The sequence below is a fragment of the Phyllostomus hastatus genome, unplaced genomic scaffold (genome assembly GCF_019186645.2).
Source record: "Phyllostomus hastatus isolate PE091 unplaced genomic scaffold, TTU_PhHast_1.1 phas_contig_34, whole genome shotgun sequence".
Lineage (NCBI taxonomy): Eukaryota > Metazoa > Chordata > Mammalia > Chiroptera > Phyllostomidae > Phyllostomus > Phyllostomus hastatus.
This window is the reverse complement of record NW_025333857.1, coordinates 59048462-59073813: the sequence shown is the minus strand read 5'-3', so window position 1 is coordinate 59073813 and position 25352 is coordinate 59048462. Positions and strand designations below refer to the sequence as shown.

Here is a 25352-nt window from a genome sequence, read left to right as displayed (position 1 = left end):
CCTGTATACCATATGCCCTCTTGTCCATTTTGAATTCAGAATCTTACGAACAAACTACTTACTGTTACAAGTAACAGTCAAAAAGTCGAAGTTCCTGCCCTTTTGTGTCCTCCTCCCCATAGAGGGCAACACAACATGCATGAGACACGACTCAGGGAAGGGTGGGGGCACCCCTGAGACTGAACACCCCTGGGGTTCTTAGCTCTCAAACTGGTCCTCCCCAAGCCTCCAGCAATTCCCTGCTGCAGTTTCCGCTTCCTTAGCCTGGGACAGGTTCCCATGGAGGCTTCTGCTCTTGGGCTTCTACCTCTGTAGCCAGCGACCCTGTGTATCCACCTGTTTGATGCACCAACTTTGTGGGCAGCGTTTTGCCCTGTGACCTCAGTCCTGTGCTAGATCTATTGTAAAAAGAGTTGGTGATTTTTTACTTTTTTTTTCTTGTTAGGACAGAGTTACTGCCAGGGCCATGCATGCCAGACCAGAAGTCAAGAGCATGTATTTTTAATTTTGATGATATTTACCCTTTTTTCCCCTCTGATGGTTAGTGCTTTTAAGTTTCTCCCTGGAGAAATCATTGCCTAGATCATGGTCATAAAATTCTTCATCCGTATTTTATTCGGTAAATTTTACAGCTTAAATTTTGTTAGATCTGTGATAAACCGGGGAATAGGAGATTGGGAATGACTGTAAAGGGGCGAGAGAGAATTTTGGGAGTAATCCCAGTATTCTTTGGGGTAGGGATTACATACGCTGGGCAACTGTCAAAACTCATAAAATGGTACCGTTAAATGTGTGCACCTCAGTGTTTGTAAATTACCTCAATAAGTTAATTTTTAAAAAGAAAAGTATGTCCAGGGCAGAAATGTTGGCCACAGATGAGAGCTTGCTGGCTACCCAATTGCAAAGGACTGGCAGAGTGCTGGCTTACTTGGAAGGAGAAATACATACAAGGAGTAGTCGAGTGAGGCCGGAGTGTGTGAGATCCACAAGCACAAGGTTCGTACTTCGTGGGAAAGCCTCCCACGGGGGCATTAATGTATTCTTCCGATGTAAAAGGAGCACAGGTCTTCACGTTTCCTCCACTCCCATCTACACCTCTTTCTGGAACTTACTGTGCTCCCAGTAGTAAGACAGGTATCCATATTCATTTTTGCCAAGTTACGAGCAGTTTTTCCCACACCGCTTGTGGGATAATCCATCTTTCCACCTTTGATTTGAAATACATCTTTCATATGTGTTCTATTCAGAGACACTTGGTTCCATATTTAGATTTACCTGGTGAACTGATCTTCGTTTTATCATTCTGCCACTAACGTAAATAGGATTTTTTGCTACTACATTTTTGATTGGTTATTGTTGGAATTTTGGAAAGGTCTCAAGGACACCTGACAATCTATGCACAATTAATGTTTGGAATGATGTATTAAGACAGTGCTATTTTTAATACAGTAGTACCCTGTATATGATGGAGTATCACTCAGCCTTAGAAAAGGAAACCCTGTCATTTGTGACCACATGGATGAGCCCAGAAGGCATTATGCTAAGTGAATAAGCCAGACAGAGGGACAAGTACTGCATGGTATCATTTATATGGGGAATCTATAGACACACACAGAGTAGAAAAGTAGGTGCCAGGGCTTGAGGGTGGGGATTCAGGGAGAGGTTAGTACAGGGCCCATTCAGCTACATGATGAATGAGGTCGGAGAATCTACTGTATAACATGGTAAATACAGTTGGTAACACTTCGTTATATAAAATCTGCGGAGAGAATGTGTGAGGTGATGGATGTGTTAACCTGGTGGGGGGGGGCCATTTCACAATGTATGAGTATATAAAATCATGTATACTTTAAATATCTTAAAATGTTGTCAATTGTACCTCAGGAAAGCTGAAAAAGGGATAAATTTCATACATGAACTATAGCTCAATAAAGCTGATAGAAAAAACAGAGACACATTAACCCCGAACAGTATGAAGACACACATTGTTTAGAGGACTCTTTATTGACTTAGCACAGGAGGAAATGGCACCACTGCCTGCTAAAGGGCACTGATGAAATCCAGAAGGATTTGGGAGGTGGAGGTATAGGTACTCTGGAAGAGCTGGGGTGGAAATCGGGCTGGAAAGAAAGACAGTACTTGACAATACGCATCAAGATGAGGTCAAGTCCAAATGCCATCCAACCTTGCCTGGTCAGGTGCTTATCCATCCCTCCACAACCCCAACAGAAAACGAAGGTGTCGTGTTTCACCAAATACAACCTGAAAGGCTTTTTACTTGGGTCCCGTGGCCCTGGAGGAGGGTGGAAATGAGATCAAGGGCAAGTGTGTAAGAAGGGAGTGAACTCCAGCTCCCATCCCACCGCGCAGCTTTCTGCCTTCCCCCATAATGGCCAGGCGTGTAGCCTCTGCAGATCAGGTCCTTGTGGAGAAGCTGCACTGCTCCAAGAGTGACTTCTGACAGTCACCGACATTCAGGCCCAAAGGCAAACACTAAGTGAGCACCCAATCCCCCTTCTGGGAAGCCCACAAAATGACCTGCTGCTCCCACATACGCAAGCCTCTAACACAGAGACCCTGGACTTTGAGCTGGGAACACTAACCAAGTCAGACTTTGGACTGTCCCCCCTTGGGGGTAGAAAGAACGCTCTACGTGCAGGACCAAGGAAAGCATGTGGTGATGGGAAAGGCAGGCGTGCCAGATGTGATCTATCTTCTCATGACCACGGAGGAACTGCACTGAAGGTCAAACAGGGGCACGTGACCGATTTCTGGCTAATGGGAGAGAGTAGCTGGTTTCTAGGTCAGCAGTCCCCAAACTTTCTGGGTTACAGCGTCCTCAGTCCCACAGTCATTTCTTCACCGTGCTGCTGGGCCAAAAGAAATACCTGACAGTTCCATCGCCAAATACGTCCAAGCAACGTAACAGCAGTTGGTGTCATGTCCAGTAATTATGTATGTTTCCCTAAAATTTTAAAAACCCTGGGAAGCCCCTGTGAGTTTGTTACAGTGCCCTGGGACAACCTGCCACCCAGTAGGGACCCGTGGTTCCAAGTTGTCTCTAGGCCAAGGTTTTAGAACATTGTATGACGCTCCAGTTCTTGCTTTCCCTGCCTCTGGGGGCGTGGAGATGATGTGTTCCAGGTGGCACCGTTACAGTGTGCTGGAATGCCTAAGTGCTGGACGGCTGCCGGGGAAACGAACTTTTATTGAATTAAAGCCACTTTGATTCTGGGTGCTCTCTGTAGCTAGCACGGCTCACCCCAACTCCATACTGTCCCATAGGGTAGTCATTTAAGGCGACTGAGAACGAGAAAAGGTTTTTTAAAAAACGAAGCACAGTAAATATTTTTTCATGAAACACAACTTTATTGTTTTGGTAGAACTACAATTCACTTCCACTGTTGTTACCGCATAGGGCACTGCTGTTGTAATACTGGTACAGGAACGTGCATTATTTCTAGTACGACGGTTGAACACTTCACCAATCTAGTCAGCACCAACAGACTGATTCAGTTCAGGCGACTGTTTTTTATGCACTGAAGTAGCATCGCAGTGTGTCTACCTGGATATGTTATGGACACAGCACAAGTTCACGTACACCTATGCGGACAGCACAAGTTACAGCAACACCGATAGAGATCGTAAGTCGAGATACTTACTACCCGAATTATAATATAAACTATTCTCAGGTTAAAAATACAGACACATATTTAAATTTGCAGTGAAGGCATATGAGTGAGGCAGAATTCAGTGCAATGCAGAAGCTAGTACTGTGACTAGTACAGTGAGGAAAAGGAGCGGCAGAGAGCACAGGGCCCGTCCAGCGAGGACGGGCCGCTGCAGTTTGCTGCAGGCACGGCAAAATGGGAAAGCTGCTCGTGTACACCAGAGTGTCAGCGATACCACACAGGACAATATTTAAGACAACACCTAATATTTAGTCATTTGTCAGCAACGATCTAGTGAGTTCGATAAGTCTTCTCCTAATAGTTAAAAAAAAAAAAATCCAAGAAATTTGTCATATGAGATGAGAACCAAATTTCCAACAAAAAATTTAAACATTTTAACGGGCTTTGAGCTTGTAAACTTGGCCAGCTATAAAGCAGTTTGAACTCTCATATACACACAAACAGAAGAATCTTAGATGGAGAGATGATAAAAACAAATCATTTTAGTTATATACTTGTAAGGAAAAGACTTATAAAAGATATTTACAAAAATTGACAATTTCAGTGAATCTTCTAAGAAATTTTGCTCATAGAATGTAAAAATTTTCTAATATCACAGATCAATTGATTCAAAATTTGAAAAATTGCAAGTATCTCCAGCTTTGGGTGAGCTGTGTAACATAAGACACAGCCCAGTGAAAACTTTGGGTATATTCTGTCTCAAAGAACACCCAAATTTACAAAGAAATGTTAATTCACTGCTTTTGACAATTTCCATCTGTCAAAGAAGAATTTCAGCCAGAAAAATGTGTTTCCATTATAAGAATGGAATCCAGCTGTGTCAAGACCAGACGCACTCAGATTTTAAAGCAAGAGAACGATGTTCCCCTCATTGCTTTGTTTCACTGTCTGATACTGAAAATATTTGTGTTCGGTTTTCCGAAGGAGACTCCAAACACAGAGTCACGGATGGACGGTGCAGTAGACAGGTGGAAATGCTATAAAATAGTAATTGCCGGTGTATGAGACTGTTGAGGATGTTCTGCAGTTGAGTTGTAAAAGTTTACAATGATTTCTTATGCTAGGAATTCTGATTTGCCATTTTCCTGAAACAAAACCAAAAAATGACTGCCAAATATTCAACAATCAAAACCAAATAGGGGCAGTGTGATTCACATTTCTCCCTAACATCACACTGCATATGAATGAACTAAAATCTGAAGCTTCTTGGAATGGGAAAAACCTGTGACCTACTTGCAGAAAGAAAGAAAGAAAAACAAACAAAAAACCCAAATGCGAGGAATGGTTTGCTGATATTGATAAATTTAGTTTTGTTTCCATTCACACAAACTTGCCAAATTTGATTTAATACTGAACTGACAAAGTTGGTGAATTTACTTATAGTTTTGAAATATGATTTGCTTCAAAATAAATTCAATTCTTCTAATGAAAAGATGAACAGTTTTGTCAATGTAGATGTAATTTTAGAGGGAAATCAATGACACTTGATCCAGTTATTGGAAAACATATATATTCAGAATAACAATCAAGTATATTTAGAAGACGTACATCAACCTACTTTTCAACTCTTAAGTTTTATAAATCTAAATATGGATCAAGTATTTCAAGTGAACATTTCGTGTGTGAATCAAGACGTGTTGTGACGATAAAATGCTGGGTTTTGGACAGTGCAAAACCTACTATAAAATATCTCAGCAATAACTTTTTACTGATTACACATTGAAATAATATTATGGCTACATTGGGTGAAATAAGATACATCATTAACTTTGCCTGTTTTTACTTTTTAAAAGTAGCTACTAGAAAACCTGAAGTTACACACAGGGCTCGTATTACATTCCTATTGGACCGTGCTATGGTAAGTGAAACACCTTCCAATCAGCTTTTCAGAGCCCTCTTCTTAAATGCGAATAGACACAGATTTCCAGAAGTTTGAGGGAAGCCTCTAATATGAAAGGTAGAATACAAGTCAAAACAACTCCGAGGAAAGACGGGTAATGCAGGGAGCAGAATAACACTGAGAGATCCTCTAGTAGCATCCTCAAAGAAAAGAAAAAATTTTACCCATGAAACCAAACCATACTATTATAAAAAAAAGGAACAACCAGAGGACCAGAAAATGAATTTGAAAATCTAAGCATAACAACAGAAATAAAAACATTCAGAACACTGAGTAGTAGAGGTGGAAGGTAAAGTTGAAGGCATCTTCCAGAAAAGACAGAAATCAAAGAATGTTAGTGAAGATGGCGGAGTAGGAAGTGCCAGGAACCCATCTCTCCCCTTAGACAACAACTGTACTGGCAGAAAGTATTTAAAGTGATTCTTTTGAAACAGGGGAGTCTATTTTAAAACATGTACCTCCCAGAGGGAAACCTTGACTGGTAAGCTACAATTCATGGTGGTGAGTTTTAGCCTTCAGGACAGCAGAAGCCATCCATCACCCACCAGCCAGTCCTGTGGCAGGAGGCTGTGGAGGTGGAACCCACATTTCCAGTTCAGCTTGCTGGAGCCAAAGTGAGCAAGAAAGACCTTTTCCTCCAAACACCAGGGTTCTGACTTTGGATGGCTGCTTCTGACCATGGCGGAAGAGCAGGCACAAAGGCAAGCTACCATTCTTCCATCCCCCACTAGCTAAAGTGGCTTCCAGGAGATTTAAAAAACAGGAACAGCACTTGTTTTTCTTAGGGGGCAGGCAATGAAAAAAACACATACATGGAGTATTTAGAAAGTGACTACCTCTGCCCAGGGAAGTCAGCCGGAAGACCGGCTCAGGAAAGACCTGAGTGAACTTGAAGCATTTACCAAAGCCTGATCCCCAGAACAGAGATACCCTAAAGTTAAAAAAAAAAACACCCACCAAACTCTGGGAAAAGGGGGAATCCAATTACCAGAGCCACCCCACTGTAAGATTCAAATGTCCAGTTTCAACAACAAAAATTAAAAGTCATGCAAAGGAGCAGGAAAGTATGGCTCATTCAAAGGAATAACATAGTTCAACAGAAAATGTATCTGAGAAAGTCCAGAGATCAGCATTTCTAGACAAAGACTTTAAAACAAATGTCTTAAAGATGCTCAAAGAGCCAAAGGAAGACTTGGATCATGTTGGCAGATCAAGAGAAAAATGAGGAGTCTCCATGGCAGAAACGAGGGAACAGGTATTAACTGTGGTTTCAGAAGGGAATGCTCTCCTTAGTCCCGCTCCACAGAAGGACTGTACGCATTGTGAATATCAGTAGGGGAAAAAAACCCCAGGTTTTTTTAACCTGTAATTTTTTAAAAATTACAGGTTTAGCAAAGCTTGTAGACTATCAGAACCATTCTGTGGGGAGAGACACTGGAGGTCTCCAACCTGGAAGAATCTCTCAACCTTAGAACACTTAAAAAAAAAAAAGCATCCATGTGTACATGGTCAAATGATCTTCAACAAGAATGCAGTCTACACTGTGTGGAAAAGACAGTCTCTTCAACAAACCATGTTGGGAAAACTGGGTATCCAGACAATAAAATGAAGATGGACCTTTATCTTATACCACATATAAAAATTAACTGAAAATGGATTAAAGGCCTAAAGGTAAGAACTGAAACTATGAAATGCCTAAAAGAAAACATGGGGGGAGGTGCGGAGAATTTCAGGACACTGGATTCGGCAATGATTTATTGGACATGACAGCAAAAGCACAGCGGGAAAAGGGGCAAAAAATAGGCAAATGGGACTACATCAAACTTAAAAACTTCTGTGCGGCAGATGAAACAGTGCTGAGAAAATGGAAAATATTCCAATGGAATCAACAGAATAGGAGAAAATGTTTGTAAGTTATAAGTCTGATAAGGGGTTAATATCTAAAATAGAAAAAAAAACAGCTAAAACTGGAAAACAAAAACAAATTAAATAATGAGCAAAGGAAAAATATGGGCAAAGGATCTAAAGAGACCATTCCCTTAAGACATACAAATGATCAACAAGCATGTGAAAAGATTTTCACCATCACTAATCATCAGGGAAATGCAAATGAAAACCGTATCTGTTAGAATGGCCAGTATCAAAAATGTAGAAAATACCCCTGGCTGGTGTGGCTCAGTGGACTAAGTGCCAGTCTGCGAACCAAAAGTTTGCTGGTTCGAGTCCCAGTCAGGGCACATGCCTGGGTTGTGGGCCAGGTCCCCAGTAGAGGGCGTTCAAGAGGCAACCACACATGGATGTTTCTCTCCTCTTTCTCCCTTCCCCTCTCCCTGAAAATAAGTAAATAAAATATTTAAAAAATATATATATATGGAAAAAATGTGTTGCTATGATGTGAAGAAACCTTTGTACACTGTTAGTAGGAATATAAAATGGTGTAGTTGCCATGGAAAACAGGATGGAGGTTCCTCAAAAAGTCAATACGATTACCACATGATTCAGCAATCCCACTTCTGGGTGTATATCCAAAGACTGATAATAGACTTGAAGAGATTACTTGCATATCCATGTTCATTATATGAACATTATATGAACATATTACAGCATTATATCACAATGGCCAAGAGACAGAAGCAACCTAAATATGCATTGATGAATGGATTTAAAAAACTGTTGTGTAAACACACAATGGAACATTATTCCACCTTAAAAAAGAAAATCCTGTCACACACTACAAGAATAAAACTTGAGGACATCAGCCAACCCCACTTGTAGGTTCTTTACCGAGAACAACTGCAAGCAGGGATTCCAACGGGTACTTGCACACCCCTGTTCACAGCAGTTACTTACAGCCGAGATGGTGGAAATGACCTAAATGGCTATCAAGAGGTGAAAGGGTGAACAAAATGTAGTACATACATTCTACAGCGTGTTTTCAGCCTTGAAAGAATGAAATTCTGACATACACAACATGAACCTTAAAAACATTACGTCAAGTGAGACAAGCCAGGCACAAAAGGACAAAAATTAAGTGAATCCATTTATATGAGGTACCTAGAAGGGTCAAATTCATAAGGAAGGGAAAGGTAGTGGTTACCAGAGGCATGGGGGCGGGGGGCCGGGTGGGGAGTTCTCGGGAAACAAGTCGAGTTTCAGTCTGGGGAGACGGGAAAAGGTCTGGAGATGAATGTGGGGACGACCGCGCAGTAATGTGAATGTCTTCCATGCCGCTGAAGCGTACCCCCGGAAGGGTTAAAAAGGTCAGTGTCCTGTGATATATTTTTACCACATTAAACAAATCATTTTAGAACAAGTAAATTCATTGACAGAAGTCTTGTCTTGTGGTGTGATCTGAATTAAATTTCAATAGAAATTCATCAAAACAAACAAACAAACAAACAACTCAAGTCAGGATAAATAGTTCTCATAAGCCATAGTTCTTGACAGCTCAAGGTCTCTGGCGGGTGTATTTAGCAGGAACTATGCAGATCAATTCATCACACAGCAATACTTGAACTACAGGCTTTGAGGGAGTGAGGGCACAAGGAAAAAACCAAAAACATTATTCAGAGGTAGCAACGCAGATCTAAACCCACTAAATCGCAGCAAGGGCTGCTGTGTCTCAGATGTGTGTTATGGATCCCTTCGCTCCGATAAGCCAAGTGTTTTTTGCTTTCTCTTTGTGTGCACTCTGCCTCCCACTGCAACGCTGGGAAGTCTGTCCACTGCTGAGTCGGTGGGCTCCTCCAGAGCCCCATGCCCTGAGACCCAAATCTAACTGACTTTGGGTTTTTAGTTCTTTTTTCCATTAGAAACTATTACTCAAGCTCCGCCAATGAAATTAGTAAGGAAAAATTCACTAATATCTATATCTTCTATTCTTTTGAGGTCTAATCTCACAGCAGAAAACTTAAGTGAAAATTTTGTGTTATCATTTCTAACTCCTCCTGAATTTTACTATCAATAGGGTGGCTTTCGATTTCAGAACATGCATTCTCCAGATGGGAGGGGGTCAGAATATCAAATTCCTACAGTGGGCAAGTCAGGTTACATAACTGAGAGAACTTGGCAAGTAGTAGATTCCCTGTTAAAGGTAGCAGCTGTGGCCCCAAACCACCTGGCTGTCCCACTGAAGCCTGGGCCTAGTGTTGCCATCCCTTTTATTTTTCAAGACAAGCCTTTTTTTTGGTATGAAATTTCCTGTCTTTTAAATGGTGACAACTAATTACACACACACACACACACACACACACACACACACACACAACCTTACCCTGCAGACCAACTAAAACATGTCAAAGGGCCCAACTTTAGCTTGTGGCCTTTGCCATACAGAAGGTTTACACTCCAATTACAGGAAGCTGCACTTAGCTAATAGGCAAAATGTTAGAAAAATATAATTCTACGTTGCAAAAGGCAACCCATCCAGAATAGCTGTTTCAGCACCCATTTCCTCCCACCCCACCCCCACCCCCACCCCCCAATCCATTTTCCTAGGACTGTCACTCTCTTGTCTGAGCTGGCTCGGGTGCACGCCCTCTAGAATCTCAATGCTCTCAGCCAATGCCCAAGGAAAACCAGGTTGGGGTGCTCTGTCCAGTGAAAACATTCCCTGAAGGCAAACTTGTTTCAGCTTCACTGACTTGTTCCTGTTTGCAGCATTCCAGCATCAAGTATTCAAGTAGTCAAGGCATCCAGTCTTCAAAGAGGACACTAGTCTCACGAAGCCAGAAGTTCAGCATTCTAAATGAGTGATTTGCTACTACAGAAACTTGAAAGTTCCAATGAATCAAAAATGTTTGACTTATTTCCACAGCTTCAGAAAATATGAGGTACAAAAAAAAAAACCCCACAAACAAAACAAACCTCCCCCTACCCCACCCCCAGAAATGATCAATCCCAACCTTTTGTTCTGCCAGTTCAGAAACTGAAATTCAGGAAGGTCAAACTTGCCCAAGGTTACAGAGCGGCCTGGCTGGCAAACTGGGACAGAATGCAGGTGATGTATGACCACAATCAAGTTCTCTACTACACCGTATGGCAGTGCAAGGGGATGCCAGATGAGTGGGAAATCTTCCGAAGAGGCTAACAGGGTGGGTCTTGGGCACACCTCCCAGTCTTTTACATTCATATTTGGCCTTTTACAGTCACTTTACATCTCATACTATTTTCACTTTCCACATGACTTTACCAGCCCTAATTACCATCTCCCAAAAGTTACCGTCCTTGCAGAGAAAGGTGAATGGGGAAAAGTCTGTTCTTCCTAGCTGACAACCCATCGAAGTCGCAGCTACTAATCAATATGGGTCTCTAATAAGGGACAGTTTTGATTACATTTCCCCCCACCTTACTGTAGCCTGAGAATTAATCTCCAGAGTGAAATCCCCGATGTCTGAGGAGGCCCGAATTACTTTTAAATGTCTTTTCACATTCTTTACATTCATATTCTTTTCTTCCAGTGTGAATTTTTAGGTGCTCTACGAGGATCGAGCTGCGACTGAAGGTTGCTCCGCAATAGTCACATTCGTAGGGTTTCTCTCCGGTATGGATCCGATGATGCTCATTCAGAGAGGAGCTCTGACTGAAGGATTTTCCACATTCTTTACATTTATACGGTTTTACTCCAGTGTGAATTCTCTGATGACGGCTGAGGAGCGAATGGGTAGGGAAGGCTTTCTCGCACTGACTGCATTTGTAGGGTTTCTCTCCTGAATGGAGTCTCTGATGGTAAATGACAGAGGTAAAATGGCTAAAAGTCATTCCACAATCATTACATAAGTACGGTTTTTCTCCAGTGTGAATTCTCTGATGCCGGGTGAGGCAGGAGTTCTGTCGGAAGGCTTTTCCACATTCGCCACATTTGTAGGGCTTCTCTCCAGTATGGATCCTCTGGTGCTTGGACAGCGATGAGCTATGACTGAAGGATTTCCCACAATTGTTGCACGTGTAGGGTTTCTCTCCAGTATGAATTCGCTGATGTTGAATTAGAGATGAACTGTCACTGAAGGGTCTCCCACATTCTTTGCACTTGTAGGGCTTTTCTCCAGTATGAGTTCTCTGATGTTTAATGAGGTGGGCAGCGAGGGTGAAAGTTTTCCCGCAGTCATCGCATTTGAAGGGCTTCTCACCGCTGTGGGTCCTGTGATGTGGCGTCAGGGATGAACTGTCACTAAAGGACTTTCCACATTCGTCGCACAGATAGGGCTTTTCCCCAGTGTGCGTCCTCTGATGTTTGCTCAGGGAGGCACTATAGCCGAAGGCTTTCCCACATTTGCTGCATTTATGGGTTTTTTCTGCAGTCTCTGCTCCCTCATCTTTCTTTGAGGTTTCATCCTGACTTTCATTTTCCCGACATTCATATTTCCAACATTTCTCACATATAGGGGTTTTTCTTCTCTTAACAAGGGATAAGCTTTGAGTGAAGTCTATCCCGCAGTTAGTGCACTTCTGGGGCTTGGTCCCCATGTAAATTTTCTGATGTTTCTGATGTTCAGGACGTGATGAAGAGTGACTTAGAACTTTCCTGCGTTCCCTACGTTTCCGTGGCTTTTCTCCCATGTGCTCTTTGCGGTTCGTCATCAGGTCTGAATGAAAACTGAAGCGTTTCTTGCTTTCGTTATACTTCCGGGACTTCTTCTTTAAGTAGGCTCTCACGTGTTTAATTATGTCCGAAGTGTTCTTGAAACTACTTCCCTTGTCTGGGTCAGTTTCCTCACCCTTAGAGCTTCTCTTGTGAGTTTTCTTTAGTGTGCCTGCTACTTGCGAACGTTCCCTACTGCTGCGGTCCCCCTCTAGCCTACCACGTTTCGAAGATTCTCCCGTCAAGCCGTCATCGCCACCTATGAGGTACCTCTCTATTATTTTATCTAAAGTCGATTCGTCCACAAGAGCATCTTGATTTTGAACAGATTTCTTCAGATCACCTCTAGGTTCACACTCTAAAAAAAAATAACACAGAATATTTCCTGTTTGTAATACAGGAAGGTGCTGTATTTGGGGCTACAATAGGAACAGGGACAGTAATGGCTATGAGGATTCTGACTTGGACAGTTCTCAAACAGAGTCTTCTGAAGCAAGGGAGAAAAAAGTGATACAGAGAAAGCAGGTCAGCATAGGGGTTAGGAAAGACACTGACGAAGATGAAAAGTTCATGCTTTGTAGTTAGAAATCCAAGTTCTTACCCTCATTTCACATTTCTGCAATAGGTTCAAACAATAATAACAATGCAAATATTCATTGAATACTTAACCAAATGCCAGGCCAAACAGCAAACACTTTATTTGTTATTTCATTTAATTTTCACAACCCTATGAAGTAGGCCCTACTATTACCCCTGTTTCACAGGCGTGACAAGCAGGCACAGAGAATCTAAGCAGCTTACCCAAAGTCACATGTATTACAGTGGTGGTGCCAGATTTTTAACCTAGTCAGACACTAAAGCCCAAGCTCTTGATCCCTATACTATAGTGCCTCGCCTGAGAGCAGTCGAATAGCACTGTTTATGGATGTCACTGCATCACAGATGTGCAATGGCATCTATGCCAGACTTTCAAAGGTTACCACGATCTGGCCCTGTCAACCACATGGACACTCTCTCTAGTCAGGCACCTATTTACTCTTCATAACATATGACAGTGTTTTCAGTCCTATTCTTTTGGTCTTGATACCTCACACCACCTAGCATGCAATCCTACAGCACCTTCGCTATCTCAAACACATAAATTTGACAGGGCATAGGGTTTAAGTCCCACCACCTCCACTGAGCTTTCTCCATTACTACACTGTTGATGCCCTTCTCAGAGCTTTGAATTCATTTATTAATCACATCATTCATCCTGGCTCTTAATTTTGAGATTACAGTCCCTTCTGTAAAGTTATTTTTTAAACAGATAACTATAAAACACAAAATCCTATTTCCCAGAAATTAACTATCATTACAACTGTATTTTCTTCTAGAAATTGTTCTATATTTTAGAATGGAAAAGCCATGAGTAATATGTAGGGTTACTTTTCTCATTCAAAATTCTTTCCCATCTCACTGGTTCCTTTTTTTTTTTTTAAGATTTTATTTATTTATTCTTAGAGAGAGGGGTAGGGAGAGAGAAAGAGAGGGAGAGAAACATCTACATGAGTGAGAAACATCAATCAGCTGCCACTCACATGTGCCCTGACTGGCAACTGAACCCACAACCCAGGCATGTTTCCTGACCAGGAATCAAACCTGTAACCCTTTGCTTTGCGGGACAACACCCAACCAACTGAACCATACCAGTCAGGGGTCAATGGTAATTCTTCATAAAGATAATTTTAATTAGATACATAGTAATTCACTCTGTATCACTGTATTTCTATATTAATACAACATATATTACTTTATTTAATTATTCCCTTATTGAGTGTCTATCAAATGATTAATATTTCCTGCCCTAACCTAGTGTAGCTCAGTTGGTTGAGCTTCGTCCTGCAAAGCAAAGGGTCACCAGTTCAATTCCCAGTCAGGGGCATGTGCCTGGGGTGTTGTTCCATCCTGGTCAGGGTGTGTATGAGAGGCAACGGATCAGTGTTTCTCCTTCACATCGACATTTCTCTCTCTCTCTCTCCCTCCCTCTAAAAATAAAGTCTTTTTATAAAATCTCCTCAAAAGAGAGTCATACAAGTGAAATTATTGAACCAAAGGGTAGAAACGTTTTATTATCACATGAAGAACGATGAGCAGAAGTATCTGAGTAATCATCTCTAGTCAAATGACCTTTAAGGTTTTGTGAATCTGGTCTATAACAACCAGTATGGTTGCTTTAAATGTATACTTCATTGGTGACCAGTGACCTGGAGTTCTATTTTCACATCCACAGATATTCAACTTTTAATACTGTCAGTTATTTTTCATTTAATCAGCTATCTGCTCAAGTTCTTTGCCCATTTTAAACAGACTCAGTGTTTCTTATTGTTTTACATGAGCTTTTTGATAAATTATGGCTACTGGCTCTGTTTTGTCTGTCAAAAGCTTTCTTCTCCAGTCTGTCATAAATGACTTTCTGAACGAGTTGTTCACCTAAATGATGCTTCTTTATACAAGGGGGAGGAACATGCATTTATACCACTGCTGCTAGTTTTACTCAAAACGTTTTTAAAATCCATTTTTGGAAATATTTTCCCAATTGCTACTCAAGTAAAAGGCAATCGCTGTCTTTTATTTGTGTCACTATACTGAAAACAACTGGTAGGTTGACTAGTAGGTTGACTAAAATGAATAGTTAAGAAGATGGATTAGTGCAAACTGAATTACTGTTTTTTCCTTTAAATAAACTAAGGTATGGACATGTAAGTAATTATGCTTTAAATGTGAATTTTATATATTTATTGTTAAATTTTAAAATGGGGGAAAGATAAAGAATACAGCCCCTCAAAAATAACCAGTATTAACATGAATGTTCTCCAGACATTAAAAATCCTCTATATTTAGAAATATAGATTATTTATGCTATTTCTTTAAAAAATGGGATTATATTCCACATGCTGTCCTCTGGATAAATTTGTATTTATCCTTCAAGATTCAACTTGGATGTTAATTAAGCTCTTGCTCCTATGTTTTTCCACTGCTCCTTATACATGCCATTATTATGGCATAGGTCCCATTACTAACACTTTTTGTGCTGATGTCTGTACCTATGGGGCCCACAACAATGCACCTTTCAGATCTCCTCTGAGACACTTCACTGACAGGTGACAGCACCTGCTGCTGCTCTATGAATCCTCCATGGTGCTCACGCCAAGGCCACCTTCCTGTGACTGGTCCCAGTCCACGACAAGTGCAGCAGGGACACTCAGGGAGGCCCATTTCTGTGAGACGTAGGACCTTCTTGACTTTCTTAAACTGCACGTTAGTCTCCGACTCTTCCTACCCGCCCTTCCTTCCCCCTCATTCACACGTGTTAGACCTGCATCACACTCTGACATCATTCCCAGCCTCTTCCAGAGCCCACCCCCTTTTCTTTCACTGGAATTTTCCCCAATAAGTCTCTGGCACAGCTAATCATGTCTTGGCAACTACTCCTCAGAGAACCTAAACTAAGAGAGTCTTCCTGTTAAAATGGAACATTCCAGGAGGGCAAGCTATACATTCTAATCACCATTCTATTTTAATGTTAGCATATGGCCCACCCAGCATAGCATTTCAAAAGTGCTTCCCAAATGGCTGGGCAAGCAACCATTTTAATTTCCTTACCTACCTCTCACCAACTCACCTGGTCTGGAGCCTTTTGAGACCTCTTTTTCCAGTAGTTGGGGCAGGTCAACCCACTTGAGCTGGGAAACCAAATCTAGTTTGGAAACTGGAAAGCCTGCCCAGAGAGAAATGAATGAACGGCGGCTGTTTGCCACAGAACCAGACAATCAGCATTCACACATAGCTCTGGGTTCTCCGGGGAGGAGAAGAGGCTGTCAAATACAGACATCAGCACTGAAATTTGAGGAGAACATGAGGAGGGTATGGCCTTGATAACAGCAAAATGATGCCCAAGACTTCCAATTCAATGAAGGAGAGGTACTTTTTTTTTGCAGTAAACTCTGCAGAAAAGTACATTCTTAGGACCCATTTTTAGGATTAATCGTATCACCAGTGCCTGTATGCCCAGGCAAAGCAGTGAAAAGCACTTATCTTTCAATAATAGAGGGCCAGAAGATACCCAGGTTAGATGCTAGATCATAAGAGGTGTCTTTACCCACAAATTCCAGGTTCCTAAAGTTCTCCAGCAGCACTTCCCTATATAGCTGCCTTTGAAAAGGTTCCAGCTTCCTCCACTCTCCTCTGGAAAAGTTCACAGCTATATCCTCGAGCGTCATGGATTCCTAGAACACCAAACACAGTCTTGTTTGCATTGGATTATTCCTAAATAGACCCTAAGATTGCAGAGAAGTGGTTAGTTTTGATAGTATTTAAGTTTCTAAGGAATCCAAAGCAAGCTACCAATACTTACCTCATTTCTTTCTTACCATAGTACATTGGCTAGAATATTCAGAAAAATACTCATTAATAGCAGGAAGATGAAAACATCCTTATCTTTTCATGAGCATTGTGAGGACTACCTTTTCTTTAAATGTTAATTTTTAAAAAAATTTATTGAATTTATAGAGAGGAGGGGAAAGAGAGAGAGAGAGAGAGAAAGACAGAGAGAGAGAAAAACATCAATTTGTTCTTCCACTGGTCTACGCATTCATTGTTGATTCTTGTATGTGCCCTGACTACAGACTGAAGCCGTGACCTTGGTATATGGGGACAACATTCTAGCCAATGGAGAACCCAGCTGGGGCCTGTGTTTTATTTTCCAATGCTATCTAGCTAGGGATGTTTTTTATCATGTTAGGAAATAAAATTCTCTTTTCACCTGAGTAATTTTTATTACGAATAATTGTTACATTTTGGCAAATAATTTTTTTGTTTTTATTAGAGGCAGACTTGTGACATATTCTCCAAACTGTAATAAAATAGCACATGAAGAATAACTTTGAAGAATGTGAATAGAAGACTATCTTAATTCTTCTATCTAGTATTGTTATACCAATCAGTAGGACGTCAGCACGTACTCACTTGAGAATGAGAGCCAGTGAAAGGAAGCTTACCCCAGACTCAGTATTCGGAAGGACAGAAACTGTTCTATCTTCTTCAGGGCTCTCCTCTTGAGAAATAACAGAATCTTGAGAAACTGGATCTAGGAAGGAAAGAAAAAAACACAGTCCAGTCTTTGAAATGAATTCCTCAGACTAGAAATTCTTCTATGTCTCTGGAGGAAAAGGTCGTAAGAAATTAAAAAAAAGATTTTCCCCGACTTTTTAAAACAGAAAGAACCACAGGTAGCTTCTTATTAAAACCCAAGCTTTTCCCCCATCCCATAAAATAAAAATATCCTTTCAATTCCTCAGCTCACAAAAAACTGATTTTGTTCATGCCATATACCTACAGTTTAATATATTTAATTTGCAAAAAATTATTTTTAAAATATTTATAAGATTTATTAAGGTAAAACTACATATTTATTTCGTTTTTTTTCTTCATAGTCCTACCACAATGCCTTGCACAAGAGCCACTTATTAAATAAGGCACCAAACTGGTGTCAAAAACTAACTCCACCTCTGAAGGCACCCACAGTTCCTGAGGACAGAAATCAGGGACCCCCACCTATGAACTAAACGTATTAAATACTCTGAGATGTTAACAACATTTCTAATAAGAGAGAAGCATTTTCTAAATCATACTTCCCTTTGTTCTAAAAAGAATTTTAGGCAGCTCATTGATTAGAGACAATCAATGGACATTAAGAATCGGAGTCACGCTATCCCAGAGAGCAGAGCAGTTGTTTCCAGGAAACTGTTCTGGCCGACAGAAAGCCGGAGACGTCCATTCACGAGCTCCTTGACTGCAGGGGCATGGAGGCCCCGCGTCTGTATGAGCACCGTGTTGCGGTGACAGGTAAGTTAGAGGGGAGCCGGGAAGCCCAAATTTTGGACACACGAATGAGCTGCGTGCCAACAAACCAAGTCGGTGGAGGTGAACGCTAGTTCCCCATTTGTCTCAGAACTCCTGGTAGAACACGCCCTGCCCCACACACACGTACCGGGAGCCTGATGGTAAATAACTTACAACAGTATGTGGACTATTTGTAGCATATAGAGGGATTTTATAAAAGTTGAACCCCATGCTCTCAAATGCCTACCCACCCTAGACATCTTTTTATCAATATTTTACAACAATATAATCATGTTATCATGCCCAGTTTATTTTTATACATTTATATGTAATGCATAATAATGTAATTATGAAAATGTAAGTCAACTGTTCCCTAAGGCTACGGAGAAGTACTACCCACCAGGGTAGTTGCTGGCCACATGCAGCACTTAAATTCAAGTTTGATTAAAAATTCCATTCTTTATTTGCACTGGCCACATTACATATGCTAAATCTGAAATGCAAGAGAGGGCAGAATGCATTTCTGTCATCGCAGATATTGGGCAGCTGTAGTCTTGAAACGTGCGACCGCACACACGACAGCAAGATGGAAAGACCTGGCTGGGTAGCACGCCTGTGACTCCAAACGGTGCTAGATGGTTTCTTTCTCCTGTGTTCGAAAGTCCCCTCTTGCTCAAGGGTGAAGAAAAAGAAATTAGTATTTCTTGAACATCTACCATGTATTATATCTTACCTTAGTTAATCCTCAAAACTGTAGATAAGATGGGATCCCCTTTTATAGATAAAAAAAAAATTGAAGTTCTGAGAGATTATGCAGCTTGCCTAAGATCACACCATAAAAGGTGGGGCCAATTCAAACCCAGTCCCACCCCTAAACTTAGACTGTCTCCTCTTTGGCAACAGACGGCTCTCTTTTGGGATGTTCACCCTCATGCACTAAGGAGATCTTACCTACTCCTTCCCTCTGTCTACAAATCTCACCTTCTTTTTCTTCAAGCGTTTGGGTCAAATCCTCTATCAAGGTTACCACTTCCTCACTATTCTCAGGATGTTGTGACTTGACCCAAATCCTGATCTCCCCAGGCAAAATGGTCAGGAATTGCTCAAACACCAAAAGCTCTAAAATCTGTTCTTTCGTGTGGATGTCTGGTCTCAGCCACTGAACGCAGAGCTCCCAGAGTTGATTCAGGGCTTTTCTGGGTCCAGCCTCATCTGAGTAACAAAACCACCTGAACCTCTGTCTGAAAGACTCTGGGTCAACATCGTTTCCTCTCGGGGTCGCTTCTTCATCCCCAAGTGTATCCATTATTATGACCTTGATGTCTTCATCTGAGGCCAGAGTTTGAGGCTCTGGGGGGAGGGCCGTCATGTTGTTCAGGTATGGTACTATGGCTTGCAAAGCGTGTCACCAGCAAGAATTCAGTCCCCTTCAGACTCTAGTGGAGTATCAGTACAGTTCACCGATAGGCACTACACACAGCCAATACCACGATTCCAAGGATTCAGTTTATGGTCTTGCAGAAACTGTTAAGAAACATAAGATATTTATTAAATAAGTGAAACAAATCATAAATCCTAAAAACACTGTTCATGGTTTGGGGTGTGTGTGTGTATTCTCAGATGCCTAACACAGCACTACTACTATATTAAAAGAATAATTTCCTTTTAAGATTGTATTTATTTATTTATTTATTTATTTAGAGAGAGGGGAGGGGAGGGAGACAGAGGAGAGAAACATCTATGTGTAAGAGATACACCAATCGGTTGCCTCTTGCACGCCCCCTACTGGGGGCCTTGCCCGCAAGCCAGGCATGTGCCCTGAAACAACCATTTTCTTTTGCAGGTGAAAAGCCAAGTTACTAAGGATAATTAAAGGCATCCTTCAAGGAAACAGTTCTTTTGAATAAATACTCCTCCAAAGCAAAAGTGATGAGAAAAGGCGCATGGCTACAAGAGGATCCAGACTCAACGCTATTCAGTGATTCCTGCCCTCTCTCAGCAAATGTCCACACATTTCCACCAGTTGCTCCACATAGAAGCCTGATTTCCTATTTTCCTATCAAATCGCTCACATAATCAATAACCCAATTCTGGCAGTTTCATTTCCTAAGAACCTCTCCATTCTATCCTACTGAAACTACGTAAGACCAGGATTCTCCAGTCCAGTATCACGATGCAGCCTAAAGATTCCTTCTAGAATGCAAAACACATCCCTCCCCAACTGTCTCAAGGTAAAATTCAAACGCTGAGGCCATGCATGGTGATCTAGAGACCTTGCCCCGATGACCTCACCTCTTGAGCTCCAGTGCCCCTGATGGACACTGCAGCCATAAAGAAGTATCTCCGGGTTCCCAGACACTCCACCCCCTTCCACCTTTTGCACTAGCGCCATTTCCTCTCCTTTAAATGCGTCTTCTTTCCCTCTCAAAGCAAAGGTTTTTCCATTCTTTAAAACTGTCACCTCTTGTGTGAAGCTTTCTCTGATTCCCAGTTCCTTCTCTGCAGAGAGCCTACCCTGTGTGACATGCATTCTTTCATTCTACAAATAACCCAACATGTTCGACGAGCTGGGAACGGAGCATTAGGGGAGCAGGCGCGGACAGATGAGGCAGGGTCCCCACACTTACGGAGCACCCAGGAAACGACAAGACAGCCTGAGATGTACTATACTGTAGCAAGTGCCAGAACAATCTCCTCCTATTTCAACCCTGGTACCAATAATTATCCACCTCCGAGAACAGTAGCCAGCACACAGCATGCATGACGTCACTTATTCCTCTGCCAAATATTAGGTGCTTACCCCGTACCTGGCGCCTTGCTGGGCACCTAGGACTCTGTGGTGACTAAGACACTTGTCTCGGACTCCAGAGAGATTACAACAGAGGCACCGCGAAAATGTGACGCAGGCAGAAAGAAGTCCTCCAACACCGGGCAGGTAGGGATTTGCCTTACTGGGTACCTTGGCAACGTCTGACCACATTCTGATTATCATGACTCGGTTGGAGAGGTGCTACTGGTACCCAGAGACTACAGCAAGGGATGCTGCTAAGCATCCTGCAATACACGGGACAGCGCTCCTCACCCCCAACGCACACACAACAAAGAATTTTCCCGCCCAAAATGCAAAAGTACCTAAGCGCGGAGTCCCCCGGAGCAAGGTGAGGATGGAGGAAAACTCAGTCATTTAGGATAGTGCCCACCTCCCACAAGAGCTGTGGCATTGGGAGCGCAGCCAGGTAAGTCGGCTGTCCTCGGCCCCTACGCCGCCCCGAGTGCGTCCTAGGAGCCGGCAACCGGGCATTAGCCCCCACGCTATGAGCCCGGGAAAACCACTACCTGCATCAGAACCCGCAGCCAGGACCAACGCTACCGCAATGAGCTTCTAGAAGATAGTCCTGCAGAAGCTGCGCGCGCAAGCTGGCTGGGGACCACTGCGCCTGCGCAATGGCGCAGAACTACGATTCCCGGAGTGCGCTCTTGTGGCTTTGCTAAAGTCCTGTGCTTTCCATAGGCTCTCACCCTCGCCTGTTGCGCACGATCATTGGGAAGCAGCTGGTGGGCTCGGCCACAGAATTATTGCTGCGCCAGAGGCCTAAAAGCCTAGAACCTTCTGAGGTTTTCAGGTCTATGATGTTATGTCTCCTTGGTAACGTCAAATCATACCGCCCCCCCCCTCCCCTCCCTACCCTTCCCTGAAACCGAGGCTGGAAGAACCCACCGCAGAAGCATATCACTAATGCATTCAATACAAGCCATGATTAATGCCGCAACTTGAATTAAACAAACATCAATTTTATGATTTTCATCCTGCCACCATGGTCCAAACCACTATCATGCTTCCCCCGGATTGCTGCAGTAGCTTCTTGATGTCACTCTTCTTCACACCACAGCCAAAGAGATGCTCTAAAAACGTAAACCAGAGTATGCCCCTCCTCTGCTTAAAGCTCTGCAAAGGCTTCCCATTTCACTCCGAGTAAAAAACCATGTTTTAACAGAAGCCCTAAAGCCTATGGAATCTGGGCACTCACGACCTCCCTGGCCTCTTCCCCTTCTTCCTGGCTCGGTCACGATGGCCTGCTCGCTCTCCCTCTCCCTCTCCCTCCAACCTGGCCGGCACATCTGGCTGGCATGCTCCTCCCTGAGGTAGCAGAATGTTTCACTCTGCCACTCCTTCGTATCTTCCGAGTGAAATTCTCCCTCCACTGTACTTATATCCAAACCCCACCCCCGCCCACCCACTCCTGTTTTCCCTTCTAACCTATCGTGTAATTCCCTTATTTATTTACTACTCACTGCTGTCTCCTTCACTTGAATATCAGTTCCACAAGGATAAGCAATTTTTATCTGGTTAGCTCCATGGAAGTACAACCTCCAAGTTCTAGAACTGTGCCTGACACAAAGTAGGTGCTAAATAGGTATTTGTTGGCTCTCTAAATGGGCACTTGTATGGATTACTAGGGACATAGCAAAAGGGACTGAGGAACTCCAGAAAGATTATTGGGAGGGTCCTAATAACTAGATGACTTCTGGAGGGGTGCAGTTGTGAGAGAAAGACATTCTGGGTTGAAGGAGTAGGGTGGGTCGAGGCCCTGAGACTTTAAATGGAAAGACCAAGCTCAGCTAAATGAAACCAGTGGGTTCGCCTCAAAGGCAGCAAGGCTAGCTGCGGAGATAGGGTTACCTGCAATCAAGAAGAAGCTATCCCAGTCCCAGGGCTGAATGCATGTTCTCCACCTACCTGTGCTTGGCTGTCTGAAAATGGACGGGACATCAAGCTCAGGAAAGCAGAGGAACATGAAATGAAATTGGCTCAGTTGTTTAACTGGGCAGGCCAGAGAAACTGCTAAGTAGTGGTCCTCAAACTCTATTGGACTTTAGAATCACATAGTGTTCTTCATTTGAATACAGATTTTTGGACTCTGCCCCCACACAACCTGTTGCAGGTGGTCCTTAGATTATGCCTTGGGAATAATCTCAAATTGGAATAGTCTGTAATCAAATGACATGCTACATACGAATAAATTACCAGGAAAGAATGACCCCTTCTTGGAAGTGGTGGCCAGGCTGTAAATTTTGATTAAAAGCAACCATTGTAGTAAAGTGTGGTGGATCGTACACCAGTAAAAAAAGAGCCAATGACAAACCAGTTAGTTTCACTTGTAAACAAGCTAGCGGGTGGGATCGCTAACCAGCAGAAGTGGACTTAGGAATACTTTAAGCAAATAAATGGGCTTCTTGCTTGTTTGTTTTTCAGCTGTTTGGGTTTTAGTATGGAGAGCAGACTGGAAAGAGGTAAGGCTGGAGACAAAGTTGATGTGATAAATCTCACATTTTGTCTGTGAGATTTATCAGTCTGGTTGCATGTGGTTATAAATCCATGAAAATCATTTGTTTTCATTGCTGCATAGTATTCCCCTATGACTTATTATTTATATTGAAGTTACCTGTTTTTTTTACAGCCCCTTGCCCAGTCTCTGTTCCCCCCTACAGAGGTGGGGAGTCAGCATGTGTGTGTGAAAGGGCAGGTCTGTCTGGTTTTCCTCCCTTCCTTCTAGAATCACCCACATTAAAGCATCAGAAGAGGTCCGGCCTGACCCTCCCACCCCTGCTGTGCAGAAAAATGACACCCAGGGCAGGGAAGGGTCTTGCCCAAAGGTCACTCAGCTGGTAACTGGGCAGCTAACTGGCTCGGAGCAGACGCCTTTCAGGAGGAGGAAGCACGTCTTTCCCCTTAGCTGGAGGGAGGAGCGCAGCCTAGGCGTTCAGGGTAGGAGTTTTAAAAGTTGTTGCTTAAGTGCCAAAGTCTATCCGAAAGAAATGTTACAGGTGAAAGAGGAGCATTCCTGAGTGAAGCCCTGTATGCCAGATGCAGGCAGCCTTTGAGACGTCCTCTTGGGACCCTGCAACTCTTTCAGTCTAAGCTGAGTCCTCACATCCTGGTGCCTCTGGCCTTGGCTCCGCCGAGACTCCAAGAATCCCAGAGCCAGTTAGAAGCTGTGCTATTCTTTCTGGGAAATCTGACCATCTCCTGGAAAGAAAACAGCAAAAAAAAAAAAAAAAACCTCTCTTGCCTGGCTCTGTAAGGCTGTAAAGGGAGAGGACAGTGGGAGTATCTTCCAGAAAGAAAGAAACAACAAGCTAGCAAGCAAGCTACAGTACAGTAAGGGTCCACTAGAGAGAAAGAGGATGAAGATACAGAGCAAAGGATTCTATAGGACAAAGACTGAAGAAGTAGGAGGAAATGCACAGATGGAGAGATGACTTACATCGGAGCCAGGGTCCACTGTTCATTGTAACAGAAGGGAAGGAGGCAAGGAGGAGTGTAGATGCAATAGGTATGTGACGGACTCCTGGTGTTTGGTGGAGTCAGCTGAGAGGTCAGCAGGAGCAGTGGGTGGGAGTGGGATCTGAAGCTTGATAAGAGTGGATTAGGTTTGAGATAGCTTTCTGGGGGTCATTATGAGCTAACTAGGGAAACACTGAAGGATTTCCCTGCAGTGTTAGAGACCACTGATTTATGGCGCATCAATATGTACATTGAGTGATTTTTCTCAAGAAATGCAAAGTACTCCTAGAATAGTCATAGAGAAGAGGGATGTTTGGGTTGCTTCAGGCGATGGGGTTTTGTAGGGGGAGTTAGGCAGGAAGGCAGTGGATCACGGGGCTGAGCATATGAGCAAAAGGATGTTTGAAATGCAAGATGGAATCCAATTTAGATAAGGAAAATGAAGTTAGCTAATATGAAGGAAGGAAGAAGAAGGATCAAAGGATTAGAAATCAAAGCTTAATAATCAATATACTCATGCAGTTAAACATACACTTGCTACGCGATCAAGCGATCCCACGTCTAGGTATTTGCTCACGAGAAATGAAAAGATATGCCCACCTGTATGGGAATAGTTATGGCTGCTTTACTAATAATTGCCAAAAACTGGAAATAACTCAAATGCGTAGCCACTAGTGAACAGATATTCACTCCATGTACGATACTACTCGCTGTTACTACTCAACCAGAGAAATGAATAAACTACTGATATGTGCAAAAATATAGCTGAATCTCAAAATCAGCATGCTGAGTGAGAGAAGCCAGACCCAGGAAGGAATGCAGTGTGTGAGCCCATTTATATGCCAGTTTAAAAAAGACAGAGCTACAGGGGCAGAAAGGAGATTGATTAGTGGTTTGCCAGGCACTAGGTGTGGAGAAAAGGGGCTCGAGTGAACTTTTTTAGGGTGATGAAAACACCCCAGTGTAACTCGATTGTGGTGGTGGTTCCGTGATTGTGTATGTCTGTCAACT

General features: G+C 42.7%; 1 protein-coding gene across 2 annotated transcripts; it reads right to left on the bottom strand.

Moving 5' to 3' along the window:
• Nucleotides 1–10496: 10496 nt before the first annotated feature.
• ZNF483 (zinc finger protein 483) lies at nucleotides 10497–21452 on the bottom strand. 2 transcript variants are annotated; one of them, XM_045840655.1, is made up of 6 exons: nucleotides 21392–21452; nucleotides 19037–19579; nucleotides 17212–17300; nucleotides 16314–16440; nucleotides 15837–15932; nucleotides 10497–12530 (listed from the first exon to the last, which is right to left on the bottom strand). In XM_045840655.1, the coding sequence occupies exons 2-6, from the start codon at nucleotides 19422–19424 to the stop codon at nucleotides 10957–10959; spliced, it is 2274 nt and encodes a 757-aa protein (XP_045696611.1). In that variant the 5' UTR covers nucleotides 19425–19579; nucleotides 21392–21452; the 3' UTR covers nucleotides 10497–10956. The 2 variants fall into 2 exon arrangements, with proteins under 2 accessions (XP_045696611.1, XP_045696612.1); XM_045840656.1 differs by lacking the exon at nucleotides 21392–21452 and adding an exon at nucleotides 21256–21344.
• Nucleotides 21453–25352: the final 3900 nt, after the last annotated feature.